General features: G+C 41.2%; 1 protein-coding gene across 13 annotated transcripts in view; it reads left to right on the plus strand.

Annotated features, from left to right (window-relative positions):
• Positions 1-20,110, plus strand: part of SUPT3H (SPT3 homolog, SAGA and STAGA complex component) — a 565,704-nt gene that overhangs the window by 369,691 nt on the left and 175,903 nt on the right. For all 13 annotated transcript variants that reach the window (XM_056563929.1, XM_056563931.1, XM_056563927.1 and 10 more), the window contains 2 exons: positions 9,105-9,191; positions 13,592-13,679. In XM_056563929.1, the coding sequence (XP_056419904.1) occupies positions 9,105-9,191; positions 13,592-13,679 (175 nt within the window). The remainder of the gene's footprint in view (positions 1-9,104; positions 9,192-13,591; positions 13,680-20,110) is intronic.

The following is a 20,110-nucleotide window of genomic DNA, read 5'->3' on the forward strand; positions in this document are numbered from 1 at the left end:
GACCTCCAGATGTTTCAAAACTACAACTCCCAGCACGCCCGAACAGCCAAAAGGCCTGTCCACCTTCTCCAGATGATCCACAATGTCCCTGAAAGGTAAATCAAGGCCTTTGTGTGGTGGTCGTCAACCTGCAGACCTCCAGATGTTGCAAAACTACAACTCCCAGCACGCCCGAACAGCAAAAAGGCCTGTCCACCTTCTCCAGATGATCCACACTGTCCCTGAAAGGTAAATCAAGGCCTTTGTGTGGTGGTCGTCAACCTGCAGACCACCAGATGTTGCAAAACTACAACTCCCAGCATGCCCGGACAGCCGTTGGCTGTCCGGGCATGCTGGGAGTTGTAGTTTTGCAACATCTGGAGGATTTCAGTTTGAAGACTACCACACAAAGGCCTTTGTGGTAGGCCTTGGGGGGGTGTAGTGTAGTTGGGGTGTTGCTTCAGTAGATGAGGGGTTAATTTAACCCCAGTCACTCGTGACGCCAGGGTGAGGGTTAATACGCTGAGGTTAATCTTCGGCCTATCGCCACCCTTCCCAAAAACGATAGGTGCGTGCTTAAATGAATGAAGGTCCACAATAGAGATGAACTTGAACTTGTATGAACTTTACTGAGGTACTTGCGGTACATCCAATTAACAGCAACAGTCTTAGCAATACAATCTCTATGTAGTACGGCAGTGATTGACAGATGCTGCGGACCATTAGCTTATCCAAAAGGTTATTAGAATTAGAGATGATGCAGAGATCCATCCGGATTTAGGGGTCTGTTTAGGTCCGGTGATCTTGCAGACTTAACAGGGATTGAGGTAACTCACAGTTTTGTAAAGATGGCCGTTGCCGCAAGGCTTGGGCCTAGTCACTGCTAACAACAGCTGCGCAGATCCTCCTCTATCAGCAGCCCACGAGGAAAGAGAGCGATAAATGGCCGCCGCTCCCTTATATGGGCAGGGGCAGGGCTGTTTTGGATTGGTCCATGTCAGCTGTCACTCGCCGTTACAATGCATGGTGGGCGATCACCTGACTTCCTCCAAAGGTCCTTGAACCATAAACCATAGAGTTTTGGAACGCATCACGTGACCCGCAGGTCCTGCGATGCTACAACAAGGTAAGTATACTTTATTTACATATTTACACTTAGAATTTGAATAGTTTTAACTACCATATATACTCGAGTATAAGCCGAGTTTTTCAGCACGATTTTAAATGCTGAAAACGCCCCCTCGGCTTATACTCGAGTGAACTCTCCGCCTGTCAATCCCTTCATTAGTGGTTTTCAACCTGTGGACCTCCAGATGTTGCAAAACTACAACTCCCAGCATGCCCGGACAGCCATCGGCTCTCCGGGCATGCTGGGAGTTGTAGCTTTGCAACATCTGGAGGTCCGCAGGTTGAAGACCACTGATGAAGGGATTGACAGGGGGTGATGATGAAGGGGGGGGGGGGGGGGGATGATGACGAAGGCCGCAGTGGTCTCCAACCTGCGGACCTCCAGAGATTTCAAAACTACAACTCCCAGCATGCCCGGACAGCCGATGGCTGTCCGGGCATGCTGGGAGTTGTAGTTTTGCAACTTCTGGAGGTCCGCAGGTTGAAGACCACTGATGAAGGGATTGACACGGGGTGATGATGAAGGGGGGAGGGGATGATGACAGGGGGGATGATGTCTGGATGATGACAGGGGGGATGATGTATTTCCCACCCTAGGCTTATAGTTGAGTCAATAACTTTTCCTGGGTTTTTGGAGTAAAATTAGGGGCCTCGGCTTATATTCGGGTCGGCTTATACTCGAGTATATACGGTATTTAAGGGGTGACAAGGGGCTAACTATAGATGAGGACCCCCACCTATAACTAGGGACTCTGACTTTGGGGACCTCACCACAAGGTAACGGATGCAATCTGGTACCGGGATACCACTCCTTGATTTACCTTTCAGGGACAGTGTGGATCATCTGGAGAAGGCAGACAGGCCTTTTGGTGGTTCGTGCGTGCTGGGAGTTGAAGTTTTGCAATATCTAAAGGTCCGCGGGTTGGAGACCACTGTTCTAGGAGATAAGGCTGGGGAATTCTCCCGACTCCATCCTTTCCTTCATTGCGTAGACAGCTATAATACGTGTATAATCTTTCTAATCCGGTGATCTCCACTTGGCACCTGATGACTCCCCACTTATTGTGATTATGAGACTAAAACATCACTCCTGACAGTAAGTTCTTCTTTTGTTTGTGGCCAGAGATCTAGTGATGATGATACAAGGGGTGAGTGATGGGGATTTATAGAGACAGCCCTTTATATAAATGGTTGTAATCCGTAACACTGGCTTGCTGCGGCAGGATGCAGTGAGTCACTCCGATAGCGGTTGACAGGGTCTAATCTGTCTAGTAAACATGTAGCTGCCGGCAGGTAAAGGTCTCGAGCTGTCTTTACTCATTGCTGTCTACAGATCCCGGGGTTGTCTCCTCACCTATAATTAATTACACTCTGCAGTCTATTAGCCAGAAATCTGCTTGTAATACTGCATAAAAAGGGCTGTCTAGTTTAGAAAACTCATTTTCATATACTTTCTTAAGGAGTTCTTAAAGGGGTTATCCAGGAAAAAACTTTATATATATATCAACTGGCTCCAGAATGTTAAACAGATTCGTAAATTACTTCTATTAAAAAAATCTTAATCCTTTCAGTACTTATGAGCTGCTGAAGTTGAGTTGTTCTTTTCTGTCTAACTGCTCTCTGATGACACGTGTCTCGGGAACTGGCCAGTTTAGAAGCAAATCCCCATAGCAAACCTCTTCTACTTCTGTGCAGTTCCCGAGACAAGCAGAGATGTCAGCAGAGAGCACTGTTGCCAGACAGAAAACAACAACTCAACTTCAGCAGCTGATAATTATTGAAAGGATTAAGATTTTTTGAATAGAAGTAATTTACAAATCTGTAAATATAAATCTATATTTAAATATAAATGGACAAATCTGTAAATACAAATCTTTTTTTCCTGGAATACCCCTTTAACTAACAGAGGGGGGTGGGTCCTCCGTTTAGGATCTTCACCTCTTGACCTCTTGTTCAATTGCAGGGGTCAACGGGCCACACAGTGATAGTTCATACCCTAGCGTTGCAGCGTTAATTGGACCTATCAGAACCCTAGTCAGCGTGGGAGGCCTCAGAATTAAGTCTAAAGTCCCAAGTAAAATACTACAAGTCACAGCAAGTCTACAGGGCTCCCAAGGGTTACTCTGCATCTCCTCTACTCTAATCTGTGCTGTGAGGCTTGTAACATCTACTTCTGCCTCAGTAAAGGCAGCTATCCGTAACCTGACATTTGTGTATTTATTATCCCGCGCCCGGCCCAGGAGATGCTGTCCTATCCTCGGACCATGTAGGTTAACAATGTCCTGGCAGCACAAAGTGATACATCGCACCGCCCCGAGTCACGTACCATACCACAGTCTAACTCCCCGTGGCTGCCATATATGTAGGCAACAACTAAGTTAGTACATTTCTGCCAACTCTGCAGTATCGCAACAATCACAGAATCATTTTATTGAAAACTTGAAGGCCCAATAACAACCTGCACAGAAACTGGGGGTAGAGATAAGGAATAACCCATTGAGGGGAAAACATTAGGTCTTTCTGTCCCAGCTGGCACAACCCACCACCATAATAGATGTTATCAGCAGTTGTTGTCACACAGCTTTCTCAGACCTCTGAATTTCATATCTGTCTAGTTAAATACTTTTTGTCTGAACAGGAATAAGACATATGTTTTTTACTATTCTGTGTCTCTGCATCATAGTCTGTTACTCTCATTGGCAGCTTTGATTTGGTTTTATAGTTTTTGGAGTACTGTGTAGGTTCATATATTCTGCTCGGCCACTCATAAAGTGTCAGGACGCTATTACAGCGTTACCTGGCCTTTAGTAGGTACAATTAGAAGAAATATTCCTCCATGTAAAACTGGCGGTGACCCCTTCTCGGGAGGAATAATTAGATTTGCCGGTAATTTACTAGAGCTCCTTCCCAGACGGCAAATTAATGGCTCGCATTACACAATGGAAAGATGTGCAGCCAGAAGACAATGGCGCTGCTGCCCCGTTCACTGCTCAGTTAATGTGGAACCACATGTTTCATAGACACCTGTGTTACTATACCATGTTTCCCCTTAAATTTTTTCCTGGGTAAAGTATTTAACTCCTATAGAAGTAATTTAAAGGGTACCTCTCATCAAAAAACTTTTGATATATTATAGATTAATGTATGCAGAATAACTTTACAATTGCATGTTGTTAAAAAATATGCTTCTTTCTATTTAATTTTCCACTTTGAAGAAATGGCCACTAGGGGTCTCCCTACCAGTCCTGGCAGCAAGCATTTCAGACTCATGCTGGAGTCCTAAACACTACGAGCTGCCAGTCTGCTTTGTTCACAAAGGAGAACACTCAGAGCTGCCAGCCTGCTTTGTTCACAGCCTGTTTGGCTGTGAACAATGCAGGCTGGCAGCTCTGAGTGTTTAGGACTCCAGCATGAGTCAGAAATGCTTGCTGACAGGACTGATCGGAAAAAATACAATAGAAAGAAGCATATTTTTCATTAACATGCTATTGGAAAGTTATTCAACATTCATTCATCTAAAATATATCAAAAGTTTATTTGAGGAGAGGTACCCTTTAAGGAATATGGGCTAGAATAGTTAGAGGGGTACTCCACCCCTAGACATCTTATCCCCTATCCAAAGGATAGGGGATAAAATGTCTGATCGCGGGGGTCCCGCCGCTGGGGACCCCCGCAATATACCACGCAGCACCCACCTGTTACTGCTTCCGGAAGCGCTGGAGGGTCTGGCTCCCGACCACGTGGACGGAAGATCATGACGTCACGACTCCGCCCCCGTGTGACGTCACGCCCCGCCCCCTCAATGCAAGTCTATGGGAGGGGGCGTCACAGAGGCCCATTGGTTGGGAAAGAAAAACTGGAATTTGGCCATGCTGCAGATCATTGGAGGGGTTGCAGGTGGAGCAGTGAACTGGATCCTTCAATTTCAGCAGGATGAAGGTCCAGAAAGCCAAAATCCCAATTACTGAAATGTTCTAGGATTAGGGAGATTGTTCTAAAATGATGACTATAAGGTTTTATATCTTAGATATGTAAACAATGCTGCAATCTCTGGTTTCTCGCCTCTTCGGACCTGATGCGGAGATGGATGTTCTATTTATTTGTTGCGTCTTTTTCATAAAATCCTCATAAATTTTATTTTTTTTTCCAACTTTGCAGAAAAGAGAAGTACCTCACATGCCCTGAATCTAATCAGAAGAAAAGTTGATTTTACTCCTGCCAAGCAAATAGGACGATCATTTTTCACATTCTTACATTTTCCAGGGTAGTTTCAAGTTAGATTATGTTACTGTTGCTTATGAGTTCCTGCAAACTCCCTTAGCCCCTGCCCTGGTTGTAGCAGTAAGGGCCCAAGTGAATTTTACAGGGGAAATATTCCGAACGTTTCACGCTGTATGTTTTCTGTTGTCTGCCATAGATACAGTTAATGTTTTGTGTGCGTCTGATTAGTGTGGAAAAAAAAAAATTTAATGCAGTTCTGTATTATGATTTATGGACTGAAGTCTATGCCCGGTGTCATTTTGCCAACTCTGAAGTAAACTTTTTTTTAATTTTTTTTTTTTTTTTCCCCTCGATTTGGATATTAGAACCGGCTACTGTTTTTGTTGATCTTTTCAACTTGTGAATGGGCCTAATTCAAATCTTAGCAGCATGGGACCTGAAAAATATTAATGCTCCAATTCAGACAGTGATATTGAGTGAAACGTTGGCCAAGTGTGCGAGATGGAGAGCGGTAGAATTTCATTAAATCGTTTTCAGGTGCATTTATACGTCTCCCGTCAGCTCGTGTAATGAGAGTCTAAAGTTCGGAGCTTTTGCAATGGAATTTAGTTACCGTATTTTTCGCCGTATAAGACGCACTTTTTCTTCCCCAAAACTGGGGGGGGGGGGGAAGTTGGTGCGTCTTATACGGCGAATACACATCTATCGCGGCGGTCCCTGCGGCCATCAACGGCCGGGACCCGGGGCTAATACAGGATATCACCGATCGCGGTGGTGCCCTGTATTAACCCTTAGGACGCGGTGATCAAAGCTGACCGCCGCGTCTGAAGGGAAAGTGACACTAACCCGGCTGCTCAGTCGGGCTGTTCGGGACCGCCGCGGTGAAATCGCTGCGTCCCGAACAGGTTACAGGACACCGGGAGGGACCTTACCTGCCTCCTCGGTGTCTGCTCCGTGCCGGGATCCCCTACATGGCCGGCGCTCTCCTTCGTCGTCATCACGCCGTCGCGCACTCCGTCCCGTCATCCAATAGGAGCGGCGTGCGTAGCGACATGATGGCGGCGATGGAGAGCGTGGATCCCGGGGAAGAAGACGTCCGGAGCATCGGGGACACCAGGGGGACGCGGCGACAGCGATGGAGCGACATCCAGGGCAGCGGTGACGGGTTCGGAGCTGCGGGGACACGTGAGTATTACCTCCTATCCAGTGATCTTCAACCTGCGGACCTCCAAATGTTGCAAAACTACAACTCCCAGCATGCCCGCACAGCCAACGGCTGTCCGGGCATGCTGGGAGTTGTAGTTTTGCAACATCTGGTAGTCCGCAGGTTGAAGATCACTGTTGGGTTCAGAATCTTTTGTTTCTAGATTTTGCACCTTTAAAATTGGGTGCGTCTTATATGCCGGTGCGTCCTATAGGGCGAAAAATACAGTAATTCCAAGTTTATCTCAAAGAAACTCACCCTTACTCTTTGTGTTTCTGGTACTTCGCATGCTTGTATATAAGTCTTTGCTATTTCAGAGACTGGTAAGTCTATTTACACCGTAGAAAAGGTCAGATTTATAAATAGCTGTTAAAGGGGTATTCCAGAAAAAAAAAATTTTTATATCAACTGGCTCCAGAAAGTTGTGGGGGTTCTCTGGTGAAAAACTTTTTTTTTTTAAATCAACTGGTGCCAGAAAGTTAAACAGATTTGTAAATTACTTCTATTTAAAAATCTTAATCCTTCCTGTACTTATTAGCTGCTGAATACTATAGTGGAAATTATTTTCCGTTCGAAACACAGAGCTCTCTGCTGATATCATGAGCACAGTGCTCTCTGCTGACATCTCTGTCCATTTTAGGAAGTGTCCAGAGTAAAAGGAATTCCCCATAGCAAAAATATGCTGTTCTGGACAGTTCCTAAAATGGACAGAGATGTCAGCAGAGAGCACTGTGCTCGTGATGTCAGCAGACAGCTCTGTGTTCCAAAAAGAAAAGAATTTCCGCTGTAGTATTCAGCAGCTAATAAGTACTGAAAGGATTAAGATTTTTTTATAGAAGTAATTTACAAATCTGTTTAACTTTCTGGCACCAGTTGATTTAAAAAAAAAAAAAAAGTTTTTCACCGGAGTACAGATTTGTAAATTACTTCTATTAAAAAATCTTAATCCTTCCAATAATTATCAGCTGCTGAAGTTGAGTTGTTGTTTTCTGTCTGGCAACAGTGCTCTCTGCTGACATTTCTGCTTGTCTCGGGAACTGCACAGAGTAGAAGAGGTTTGCTATGGGGATTTGTTTCTACTCTGGACAGTTCCCGAGACACGTGTCATCAGAGAGCACTTAGACAGAAAAGAACAACTCAACTTCAGCAGCTCATAAGTACTGAAAGGATTAAGATTTTTTCATAGAAGTCATTTACAAATCTGTTTAACTTTCTGGAGCCAGTTGATATATAAAAAAAATGTTTTCCCTGGATAACCCCTTTAACTTCAGATATTTTATAAGGAGAAAAGAAAGGATATCCCTTAGACTGTCTTATGCTTACTGCAGCCTTCTGAGGTTGTGTAGAGCACAATGATTCTCTTTGACTCGATCTGTCAAGGTCCGCCTATGCGGAGCCGGCACCAGTCATAGCAACGTTTATCTGTTTTGCTGGGTGTGCTTCTTTAAAGAGGTTGCCCAGCAGACTAGAAAAAAAAAATCATTAAAAAAACTTGCATGCTGGATCCCCCACCATTGATGATACCTGGCCCCCGCTGCTCACCTCTTCCTGCTCCTGGTCTCAACACAAGAAGGTGACACCAAAATATCTTTTACTGTATTTTGTATTCAGCTCTTATTCCTACTCTGTGTAGTCTGAATCCTGCAGACTATTGTTATCTCTTATGTGTCCCTTCTTTTACTATCTGTACGTTAGCATGGGAGCTGTATACTTAAAACGATCAGGGTTTTCCTGTACTCTGTATTTGCACATAGAGAGAAGTCGGCACACCGTATATGAGTACTTTTTATTTTTTATGAATGCTCTTAGTTTTATTGTTATCCGTTGTGCAGTAAAATAACACATTCTCAAAAAAAGGCAACATTTAAAGGGGTACTCCCGTGGAAAACTTTTAAAAAGAAATCAACTGGTGCCAGAAAGTTAAACAGATTTGTAAATTACTTCTATTAAAAAATCTTAATCCTTCCTGTACTTTTTAGGGGCTGTGTGCTACAGAGGAAATGCTTTAAAGGGGTACTCCCGTGGAAAACCTTTTTTTTTTTTTTTTTTAAATCAGCTGGTGCCAGAAAGTTAAACAGATTTGTAAATGACTTCTATTAAAAAAATCTTAATCCTTCCAGTACTTTTTAAGTGCTATATACTACAGAGGAAATGCTTTTCTTTTTAGATTTCTCTGATGCCATGACCACAGTGCTCTCTGCTGACCTCTGCTGTCCATTTTAGGAACTGTCCTGAGCAGATTATGTTTGCTATGGGGATTTTCTCCTGCTCTGGACAGTTCCTAAAATGGACAGCAGAGGTCAGCAGAGAGCATTGTGGTCATGACAGCAGAGAAATCTAAAAATAAAAGCATTTCCTCTTTAGTATACAGCCCCTAAAAAGTACTGGAACGATTAGGATTTTTTTTATAGAAGTAATTTACAAATCTGTTTAACTTTCTGGCACCAGTTGATTTAAAAAATAAAAAAAAAGTTTTCCTTAAGAGTACCCCTTTAAGGCTTCCAAGAGTCCTTCTTCAGACTGTAGACATGAATTACACTGAAAAATGTCCTTGACCCATTTTCTTTTTCAGTTGCAGCAAGCGGCTGATGTGTCTCAGATGAGAGGCGCCAGAGTTATTTCAGCAGAAGATCTTCTTTTCCTCATGCGCAGAGATAAGGTAAGAAAAGCGCTCACTGATTTGTTGATCTTTTTGCTAAACTGTAGACCGTTAATTCTTCCTAGATCTATCGTCGTCGTTTCCAGTACAGTGGTCCTTCAAGTTACAATAAAGGGGTATTTCAGGCAAAAACTTTTTTATATATATCAACTGCCTACAGAAAGTTAAACAGATTTGTAAATTACTTCTATTAATTTTTTTTAATCCTTTCAGTACTTATGAGCTTCTGAAGTTAAGGTTGTTCTTTTCTGTCTAAATCCTCTCTGATGACGTGTCTCGGGAAACGCCCAGTTTAGAAGAGGTTTGCTATGGGGATTTGCTTCTAAACTGGGCGTTTCCTGAGACACGGGTTATTAGAGAGCACTTAGACAGAAAAGAACAACCTTAACTTCAGAAGCTCATAAGTAGTGAAAAGATTAAGATTTTTTAATAGAAGTAATTTACAAATCTGTTTAACTTTCTGGAGCCAATTGATATATAAAAAAAAGTTTTTTCCTGGATAACCCCTTTAATTGGTTCCAGGACGACCCTTGTATGTTGAAACCATTGTATGTTGAAACCACTGCTCTATGGAAACCTGTTAATTGGTTCTGAAGCCACCAAAATGTCATCCAAAAATAGGAAAACGTGAGGATTAAAGAAAAATAAATAGATAACTAATATAGATAAAGCAAATCCTTACATATAAAAGTAAGAAAGATCTGCTGGGAGCTGTAATCACTGTCTATGTCAGTGTTTCCCAACCAGGGTGCCTCCAGCTGTTGCAAAACTACAACTTCCAGCATGCCCGGACAGCCGTTGGCTGCCCGGGCATGCTGGAAGTTGTAGTTTTGCAACAGCTGGAGGCACCCTGGTTGGGAAACAATGGTTTATGTAGAGGACAGGAGCTTCTTTAGTGTCCTATACAGTACAAACAGTGTCCCAAATGGAGCCGCCCTTACTTGGTGTCCAAAACAGCAGCTAACCCTGGTACAGGTAAGGAGTAGTACAGAACTTGTTGTTCCTCCCTGTACTGTAGGGGGCGCTACCAGACACCAGTCAGTGCATGTACTTCAGTAATAGAGGTGATTTGCCAGTAAAATGCCAATTCTGATTGGTCAGTTCCTCCAGTTGTGACAGGTATCACAGATCTGGACTGTCTGTACATTGAATGTTGAGTCTGGTTTCAAGTTACGATGGTCCAGAAAAAAAAACATTGTATGTTGAAACTATTGTATGTTGAGGCCATTGTAAGTTGAGGGATCACTGTACATTCCCCGTTTGCATCTTTTAGTCGGTAGCACATCTTCCAGTGTAGATAGAATTAGCTTATTCATCAGCTGATTGATTGGGCCTATCACAAAGGGCAATATTGGCCGAGAATGTCATTAGGCCTTTACCTAAAGTGCGTCCTATAACCACGCGTATATGCTTCATTCCTGTAAGGCATATTTTGGAGAATTGCCAATACAGATTTTGAGCCAAAGCCATTAGTGGATCCAGCAGAATTGAGAAATATAAGCTCTTCATTTCTATTTCCCATTTGTTTTGAATCCACTTCTGGCTTTGGCTCAAAAACTGCAGTGGCAATTCTCCAAAAAATTGCCAAGTGGAAACCCATCCTTAGCCAGGTTTTTTTGCTTCCTCTAATTTGCTTACATTTTTTTTTATCCATAGTGACATAAAGTGGGGTCATTATGAGCAACACATTGCTACTCCATAATTATAGATAGTATAATACTACCCTGAATGTGCAAAATCATAACTACTATACCTGTACTTGATATGTACAGGGATATAATAACTGTAATACTCTTCCCTTGTACATAGCAAAGAATATAGCTACTATAATACTGCCCCCTATGTACAAGAGTATACCTTCTATATAATACTCCCCCACAAAAATGTAACTACTATAATACTCATCCTATCTACAAGAATATAACTACTATAATACTGCTCCTATATACAAGAATATAACTACTATAATACTGCTCCTATATACAAGAATATAACTACTATAATACTGCTTCCTATATACAAGAATATAACTACTATAATACTGCACCTATGTACATGAATATAACTACAATAATACTGCTCCTATATACAAGAATATAACTACTATAATACTGCACCTATGTACATGAATATAACTACTATAATACTGTCTCCTATATACAAGAGTATAACTACTATAATACTGCTCCAATGTAATACTGCTCCTATATACAAGAATATAATTACTATAATACTGCTCCAATGTAATACTGCTCCTATATACATGAATATAACTACTATAATACTGTCTCCTATATACAAGAATATAACTACTATAATACTGCTCCTATATACAAGAATATAACTACTATAATATTCCTCCTATATACAAGAATATAACTACTATAATACTGCTCCTATATACAAGAATATAACTACTATAATATTCCTCCTATATACATGAATATAACTACTATAATACTGCTCCTATATACAAGAATATAACTACTATAATACTGCTCCTATATACAAGAATATAACTACTATAATACTGCCTCCTATATACAAGAATATAACTACTATAATACTGCTCCAATGTAATACTGCTCCTATATACAAGAATATAACCACTATAATACTGCCCCCTATATACAAGAATATAACTACTATAATACTGCTCCTATATACAAGAATATAACTACTATAAAACTGCTCCTATGTACAAGAATATAACTACTATAATACTGCTCTTATATACAAGAATATAACTACTATAATACTTCTACTATATACAAGAATATAACTACTATAATACTGCTCCTTATGTACAAGAATATATCTACTATAATACTGCTCCTATATACAAGAATATAACTACTATAATACTGATCCTATATACAACAGTATAACTACTATAATACTGCTCCTATATACAAGAATATAGCTACTATAATACTGCCTCCTATATACAAGAATATAACTACTGTAATACTGCTCCTATATACAAGAATATAATTACTATAATACTGCTCCTATATACAAGAATATAACTACTATAATACTGCCTCCTATATACAAGAATATAACTACTATAATACTGCTCCTATATACAAGAATAGAACTACTATAATACTGCTCCTATATACAAGAATATAACCACTATAATACTGCCTCCTGTATACCAGAATATAACTACTATAATACTGCTCCTATATACAAGAATATAACTACTATAATACTGCCCCTATATACCAGAATATAACTACTATAATACTGCTTCTATATACAAGAATATAACTACTATAATACTGCCCCTATATACCAGAATATAACTACTATAATACTGCTTCTATATACAAGAATATAACTACTATAATACTGCTTCTATATACAAGAATATAACTACTATAATACTGCCCCTATATACAAGAATATAACTACTATAATACTGCTTCTATATACAAGAATATAACTACTATAATACTGCCCCTATATACCAGAATATAATTACTATAATACTGCCCCTATATACAAGAATATAACTACTATAATACTGCTTCTATATACAAGAATATAACTACTATAATACTGCCCCTATATACCAGAATATAACTACTATAATACAGCCTCCTATATACAAGAATATAACTACTATAATACTGCTCCTATATACAAGAATATAACTACTATAATACTGCCACCTATGTACATGAATATAACTACTATAATACTGTCTCCTATATACAAGAATATAACTACTATAATACTGCTCCTATATACAAGAATATAACTACTATAATACTGCTTCTATATACAAGAATATAACTACTATAATACTGTCTCCTATATACAAGAATATAACTACTATAATACTGCTCCTATATACAAGAATATAACTACTATAATACTGCTTCTATATACAAGAATATAACTACTATAATACTGTCTCCTATATACAAGAATATAACTACTATAATACTGCTCCTATATACAAGAATATAACTACTATAATACTGCTCCTATATACAAGAATATAACTACTATAATACTGCCTCCTATATACAAGAATATGACTACTATAATACTGCCCCTATATACAAGAATATAACTACTATAATACTGCTCCTATATACAAGAATATAACTACTATAATACTGCTCCTATATACAAGAATATAACTACTATAATACTGCCTCCTATATACAAGAATATGACTACTATAATACTGCCCCTATATACAAGAATATAACTACTATAATACTGCTCCTATATACAAGAATATGACTACTATAATACTGCTCCTATATACAAGAATATAACTACTATAATACTGCCCCTATATACCAGAATATAACTACTATAATACATCTCTTATTCTCGTGGGTCATCTGACTATCGCTACTTTTATTATGACTTTACAGAAAAAATTAAAGCGACTGCTGAAATACATGGTGTTCCGCGACTACAAGTCCAAGGTGCTGAAAGGCACTGAGGAGGATGATCTGGAAGGTAGGTACACCTTAAAATACCCCTGACACAGATGATGACCTCTATGGCACACTGAACCAAGTTTAGGTGATTTCCCCTGACAAGGCATAGATTATAATTTGTTTAACTCTCTGTAATCCTGATACGAGCGCATGTATCCATTTTTCCCATTCACTTTAATTATAATAAATAACTTTTAAGTTCGTTAGGCAATAAAAGTTAACGAATTTAAAAGATAACTAACACACAGTTCTCTTTAAATATAGTATCTGGAAAACAGCGGCTTTGCCGCTGTTTTCCAGATACTATATTTAAAGAGAACTGTGTGTTAGTTAACTTTTATTGCCAAACTAATTTAAAATATATGTTTCGTAATTAAAGTGAATGGGAAAAATGGATACATGTGGTCATCCTAGTGACCAATCTATACATATAAAACTCAATGGGGTAGATTTATCAAAACCTGTGCAGAGGAAAAGTTGTCCAGTTGCCCATAGCAACCAATCAGATCGCTCCTTTCATTTTTAACAAGGCCTCTGCAAAATGAAAGAAGTGATCTGATTGGTTGCTATGGGCAACTGGGCAACTTTTCCTTTGCACAGGTTTTGATACAACAAACATAGGATAGGTGATTTAACCCCTACTCGCCCCCATTTGCCAGGGTCGGGGTTTTTGTTTAAAGTGCCATACAACTCTATGGGAATTATATGTTACTGCATAACTGCCAAACGGCTGGAGATATTTCGATAATACTTGGTCACATGTTACTTATATGTCCACTTAAAATATAAGATAGTTAATTTAACCCTTAACTACCCCCCCCATTTGTGAGGGTCGGGGTTTTTGTTTAAAGTCCCATGCAAATCAATGGGAAATGTATGTTCCTGCATAACTTCCGTACGGCTGGAGATATTTCAATAATACCTGGTGCACATATTACAGGTCGGGATAGGAGGACGGGATGGGAGGTCGGGATAGGAGGACGGGATAAGAGGACGGGATTGGAGGACAGGATAGGAGGTCGGGATGGGAGGTCGGGATTGGAGGACGGGATTGGAGGACGGGATGGGAGGTCGGGATTGGAGGACGGGATGGGAGGTCGGGATTGGAGGATGGGATAGGAGGTCGGGATGGGAGGTTGGGATAGGAGGTTGGTATAGGAGGACGGGATAAGAGGTTGGGATGGGAGGACGGGATGGGAGGACGGGATAGGAAGACGGGAGGACGGGATGGGAGGATGGGATGGGAGGTCGGGATTAGGGATCGACCAATTATCGGTATGGCCAATATTATCGGCCGATAATCACGATTTTGGGCATTATCGGTATCGCTAATTACCTTGCCGATAAGCCGATAATGCCCCGCCCCCCGCACCGCCCCCGACCCGCCGCACCGTGACCACCCCCCCCGACCCACCGCACCGCGTCGCACCCCCCACCGTAGTGCTGGGCGGTATACCGGCATGGATTTTTGCCCATACCGCTATACTGGTCGAGCTCCTCCCCCACCCTCCAAGTCAATAAAAAAAATTTAATTTACCTGTAATGGGGGTGGTCAGGGCCATCCATCCTTCCTGTAGTGTCAGGCGGCATTCCGGGTCAAGGGTGAACCGGCTAGGGCTGTCCTTCTTCTCCGGGGGTCATCTTCTCCACTCCGGGCAGGCTCCGGCCTAGTATGCTGCATAGACGCCGCTACGCCGTGACGTCAGGTGCGTCGCTGCGCACGGGCGTCACTGCGCAGCGGCGTCTATGCAGCGTACTAGGCCGGAGCCTGCCCGGAGTGAAGAAGATGACCCCCGGAGAAGAAGGACAGACCGGACCGGTTCACCCTCCACCTGGAATGCCGCCAGACACTACAGGAAGGATGGATGGACCGGACCACCCTGACAGGTAGGGGGGGAGAAGCGGGTGGTGGCGGCGGCGGCCTATGGCACCGCAAAAGCCACTGCAGTGCATTGATTTAAAGCGCCCGCTTTAAATCAATGATCTGCAGCGGTGTCGCGGGGGGATAAATAGCCGATAACTTATACCGGAATATCGGTATAAGTTATCGGCTATCGGCCCTAACCTCCACCGATTATCGGTATCGGCCCTAAAAAAACGATATCGGTCGATCCCTAGTCGGGATGGAAGGTCGGGATGGGAGGACGGGATGGGAGGACGGGATGGGTGGACGGGATGGGAGGACGGGATCGGAGGTCGGAATGGGAGGTCGGGATAGGAAGTCGAGATGGGAGGTTGGGATGGGAGGTCGGGATGGGAGGTCGGGATAGGAGGATGGGATAGGAGGACGGGATAAGAGGACGGGATTGGAGGATGGGATGGGAGGATGGGATTGGAGGACAGGATAGGAGGTCGGGATGGGAGGTCGGGATGGGAAGTCGAGATGGGAAGTCGAGATGGGAGGTCGGGATGGGAGGTCGGGATGGGAGGTCGGGATAGGAGGACGGGATAGGAGGACGGGATAAGAGGTTGGGATGGGAGGTAGGGATGGGAGGACGGGATAAGAGGACGGGATGGGAGGACTGGATGGGAGGACGAGATGGGAGGACGAGATAGGAGGATGGGATAGGAGGACGGGATGGGAGGACGGGATAGGAGGATGGGATATGGGGACGGGATATGGGGTTGGGATATGACAACAATATATGAGGATGGGATATGAAGTCAAAAGCTTCCTCTGTTGATTTTCCACCACAACAAGGATTAGGAAGGAAAAACCGGATAACGCCGTGTACTCATCTAGTTGTAAATAACATGTAATATTCTCCTCCATTCACTGGTCCCCTCCCCCCCTCCCTTCTAATTACTGTAATCCTGATAAGCACAACATCCTAGTTATGAGCGCTCTGTCTCCTTCCAGTGATGGTCTCACAATCTGGGAATGATGATGAGAGTAATTGAATTCAGCGTTGGTAATTTCAGTGCGGTGACAATGGGCAGAGGGGTTGCCCTGATCTTCATTGCACAGGACAGCTGCCAATACATTATTCAAGAAAATCCCGACCGAGTTCTTCATTCGGCAGAGACAACTTTGACATATGCAGAATGACTTATTCCATGTGTGCTTGTGCGCGGTGTCTGGTGCCAACAGGACGATTCATGGATTGGAATGATTTATTTTACGATTCTGGTATTAGGCAATTTTCAGGAGCTGCCGTCGAAAAAAATGAGCCTTATAACCCATTGTAAATGTTACGTACACCGGATCGGAAGCATGCTCTAGGGCAGAGGTCTTCAAACTGTGGCCCTCCAGATGTTGCAAAACTACAACTCCCAGCATGCCCGGACAGCCAACGGCTGTCCGGGCATTCTGGGAATTGTAGTTTTGCAACATCTGGAGGGCCACAGTTTGAAGACCACTGCTCTAGGGTTCTCAGAAAAGGCGAAAGCAATTCACATTTTTATTGATTGCCTCTGTCTCCAAGGCAAAACTCACACCAAACTTTTGACAATTTATCTACAGATATTAAGACCTTCTAGTTAACTATTAAATATACTGGGGAGTGAAAAGTGAAAAAAAAAAAAAAAAAAAATATATATATATATATATATATATATGTATTTATTTATTTATTTATTTATTTTTTATTATAAAAAGGTTTTCTATTTTTCAGAAACATTGCCATTTTTGTCCGCTGGCTGTGTGTGGTATTGCAGCTCAGTTTCATTATTTGAAAGGGTGACTAGGGTCATTACATAGAAACATCTCAAGGATTTTTCTCATGTTCACTAATATTGGCTACATTGAAATTACACTTTAAAGGGGTACTCCACTGGACATTTATTATTTTTTTTTTTTTTTAAATCAACTGGTGCCAGAAAGTTAAACAGATTTGTAAATTATTTCTATTAAAAAAATCTTAATCCTTCCAGTACTTATCAGATGCTGCACAGGAAGTTCTTTTCGTTTTCAATTTCCTTTCTGCCTGACCACATTGCTCTCTGCTGACACCTCTGTCCTTTTTCGGTTAGGAGGAAATCCCCATAGAAAACCTATCCTGCTCGGTACAGTTCCTAAAATGGACAGAGGTGTCAGCAGAGAGCACTGTGGCCAGGCAGAAAGGAAATTCAAAAAGAAAAGAACTTCCTGTGGATCCTAACAGCAGCTGATAAGTACTGGAAGGATTAAGATTTTTTAACAGAAGTAATTTACAAATCTGTTTAACTTTCTGGCACCAATGTTTTCCAGTGGAGTATCCCTTTAATTGTTGCCATACCAGACACAGCCACTAGATTAAAGTGGTGCTGCTTGAATTTGAAAAAAACCAAAATGGATTCATGGACTTATCAACTTTACTATTAGAGGTGGTCCACATTATCTGGTTAATAATATTTTAACTTGCTATATATATATATATATATATATATATATATATATTATTTTATTTTTTTATACAATTCATTCACTTTAAAGGGGTATTCTAGGCAAAAACTTTTTTTTATATATCAACTTGCTCCCGAAAGTTAAACAGATTTGTAAATGACTTCTATTAAAAAATCTTAATCCTTCCAATAGTTATTAGCTTCTGAAGTTTTCTGTCTAACTGCTCAATGATGATGTCACGTCCCGGGAGCTGTGCATGATGGGAGAATATCCCCATAGGAACTGCACAGCTCCTGGGACGTGAGTCATCAGAGAGCAGTTAGACAGAAAACAGCAACTCAACTTCAGAAGCTAATAACTATTGGAAGGATTAAGATTTTTTAATAGAAGTAATTTACAAATCTGTTTAACTTTCCAGAGTCAGTTGATATATGAAAAAAGGTTTTTGCCTGGAATACCCCTTTAAGGGGGGGACATACATTGATTTATTCAGTGAGCCCAAAAGGACTCTATCTGTTTTGTAGTCATCCCATTGCATCCAATAATATCATTATACATTTTTTTTTTATTACACTGAAAGAGACTTAGAAAACCAATTTCCCATTTTATGTTATACAGCTTTTTGTCATATCGGGTATTTGTGCCCTAGTTGGTTAACCTTGGTCTCCTTCAGTTGGTTAAGAGGGTGATCTGCACATCATGTAGTGAATATTAGTTCATGGTTCTGGTTTTCTTCTAAAGGAAACCACCAGACCTGTCATTAAAGGGGTATTCCAGGCAAAAAAAAAATTTTATATATCAACTGGCTCCGGAAAGTTAAACAGATTTGTAAATTACTTCTATTAAAAAATCTTAATCCTTCCAATAGTTATTAGCTTCAGAATTTTTCTGTCTCACTGCTCAATGATGATGTCACGTCCCGGGAGCTGTGCATGATGGGAGAATATCCCCATAGGAGCTGGACAGCTCCCGGGACGTGAGTCATCAGAAAGCAGTTAGACAGAAAACAGCAACTCAACTTCAGAAGCTAATAACTATTGGAAGGATTAAGATTTTTTAATAGAAGTAATTTACAAATCTGTTCAACTTTCCGGAGCCAGTTGATATATATATATATATATATATATATATATAAAGTTTTGGCCTGGAATACCCCTTTAATGCACCTACATTCTAAGGATAATAACATTACTTTGGTCACTCTGTCCCATTCTATACAGTAAAGGTCGTAAGGGAGAATATAAACAGAAAATGTGAGCTCATTGGCCTAGATTTATCAAAATATTCTAAGGTTAAAAACTGTCTTATTTGCTCATAGCAGCAACCAATCACTGCTTAGGTTTCATTTTACCAGAGCAATTTGAGAAATAAAAGCTGAGCTGTGATTGGGTACCATGGGCAAATCAGATAGTCTTTCCTTAGATTGATAAGCCTGGGCCATACTGTGCACTACTAATCAATGTGAAAATGAGGATATTTTTTAGGTATGTAATCACATAAAAATAAGACAAATAAAACATAATGTTTTGTATTATAAAATCCTGATTGTAATAATACAGTGCAGAGAAATGATAAAGGACGTAGCACTCAGCCCTTTAGAGATTCAAATAAAGATCCTTTAGTTCACATACATCGATGCAGGTTACAGGCAGGGACGGGGAGATAAAGCAATAAGGGCTCCTCTGAGCTCCGAGGAGTGACAACAGCTCCGTTTCGCGGCAATCCTGCTTGGTCACGCCTCCTGGAGGCGTGACCAAGCAGGATTGCCGCGTAACGGAGCCGTCGTCACTCCTCTGAGCTCCGAGGAGCCCTTGTTGTTTTATCTCCTTGTCACTGCCTGTAACAAGCAACGATGTATGTGAACTAAAGGAACTTTATTTGAATCTCTAAAGGGCTGAGTGCTACGTCCTTTATCATTTCGGGAAACTGCTGCACCTCCCACATTGCCTATTATACGGGACCCCCCAGCTTGTGTAGACTGTTATACCTCCTGTCACGTATCTATATAAGCCCCGGTGCTGAGCAGCTACACCCTTGTTCCTATTCACTGATTTTATTAATATGTCATTTTCTGATATTACTTTCCTAACGAGTATTGCATAGTAGGGGAGCTACATAAGAGAGCC

Source organism: Hyla sarda, chromosome 3 (genome assembly GCF_029499605.1).
Source record: "Hyla sarda isolate aHylSar1 chromosome 3, aHylSar1.hap1, whole genome shotgun sequence".
NCBI lineage: Eukaryota > Metazoa > Chordata > Amphibia > Anura > Hylidae > Hyla > Hyla sarda.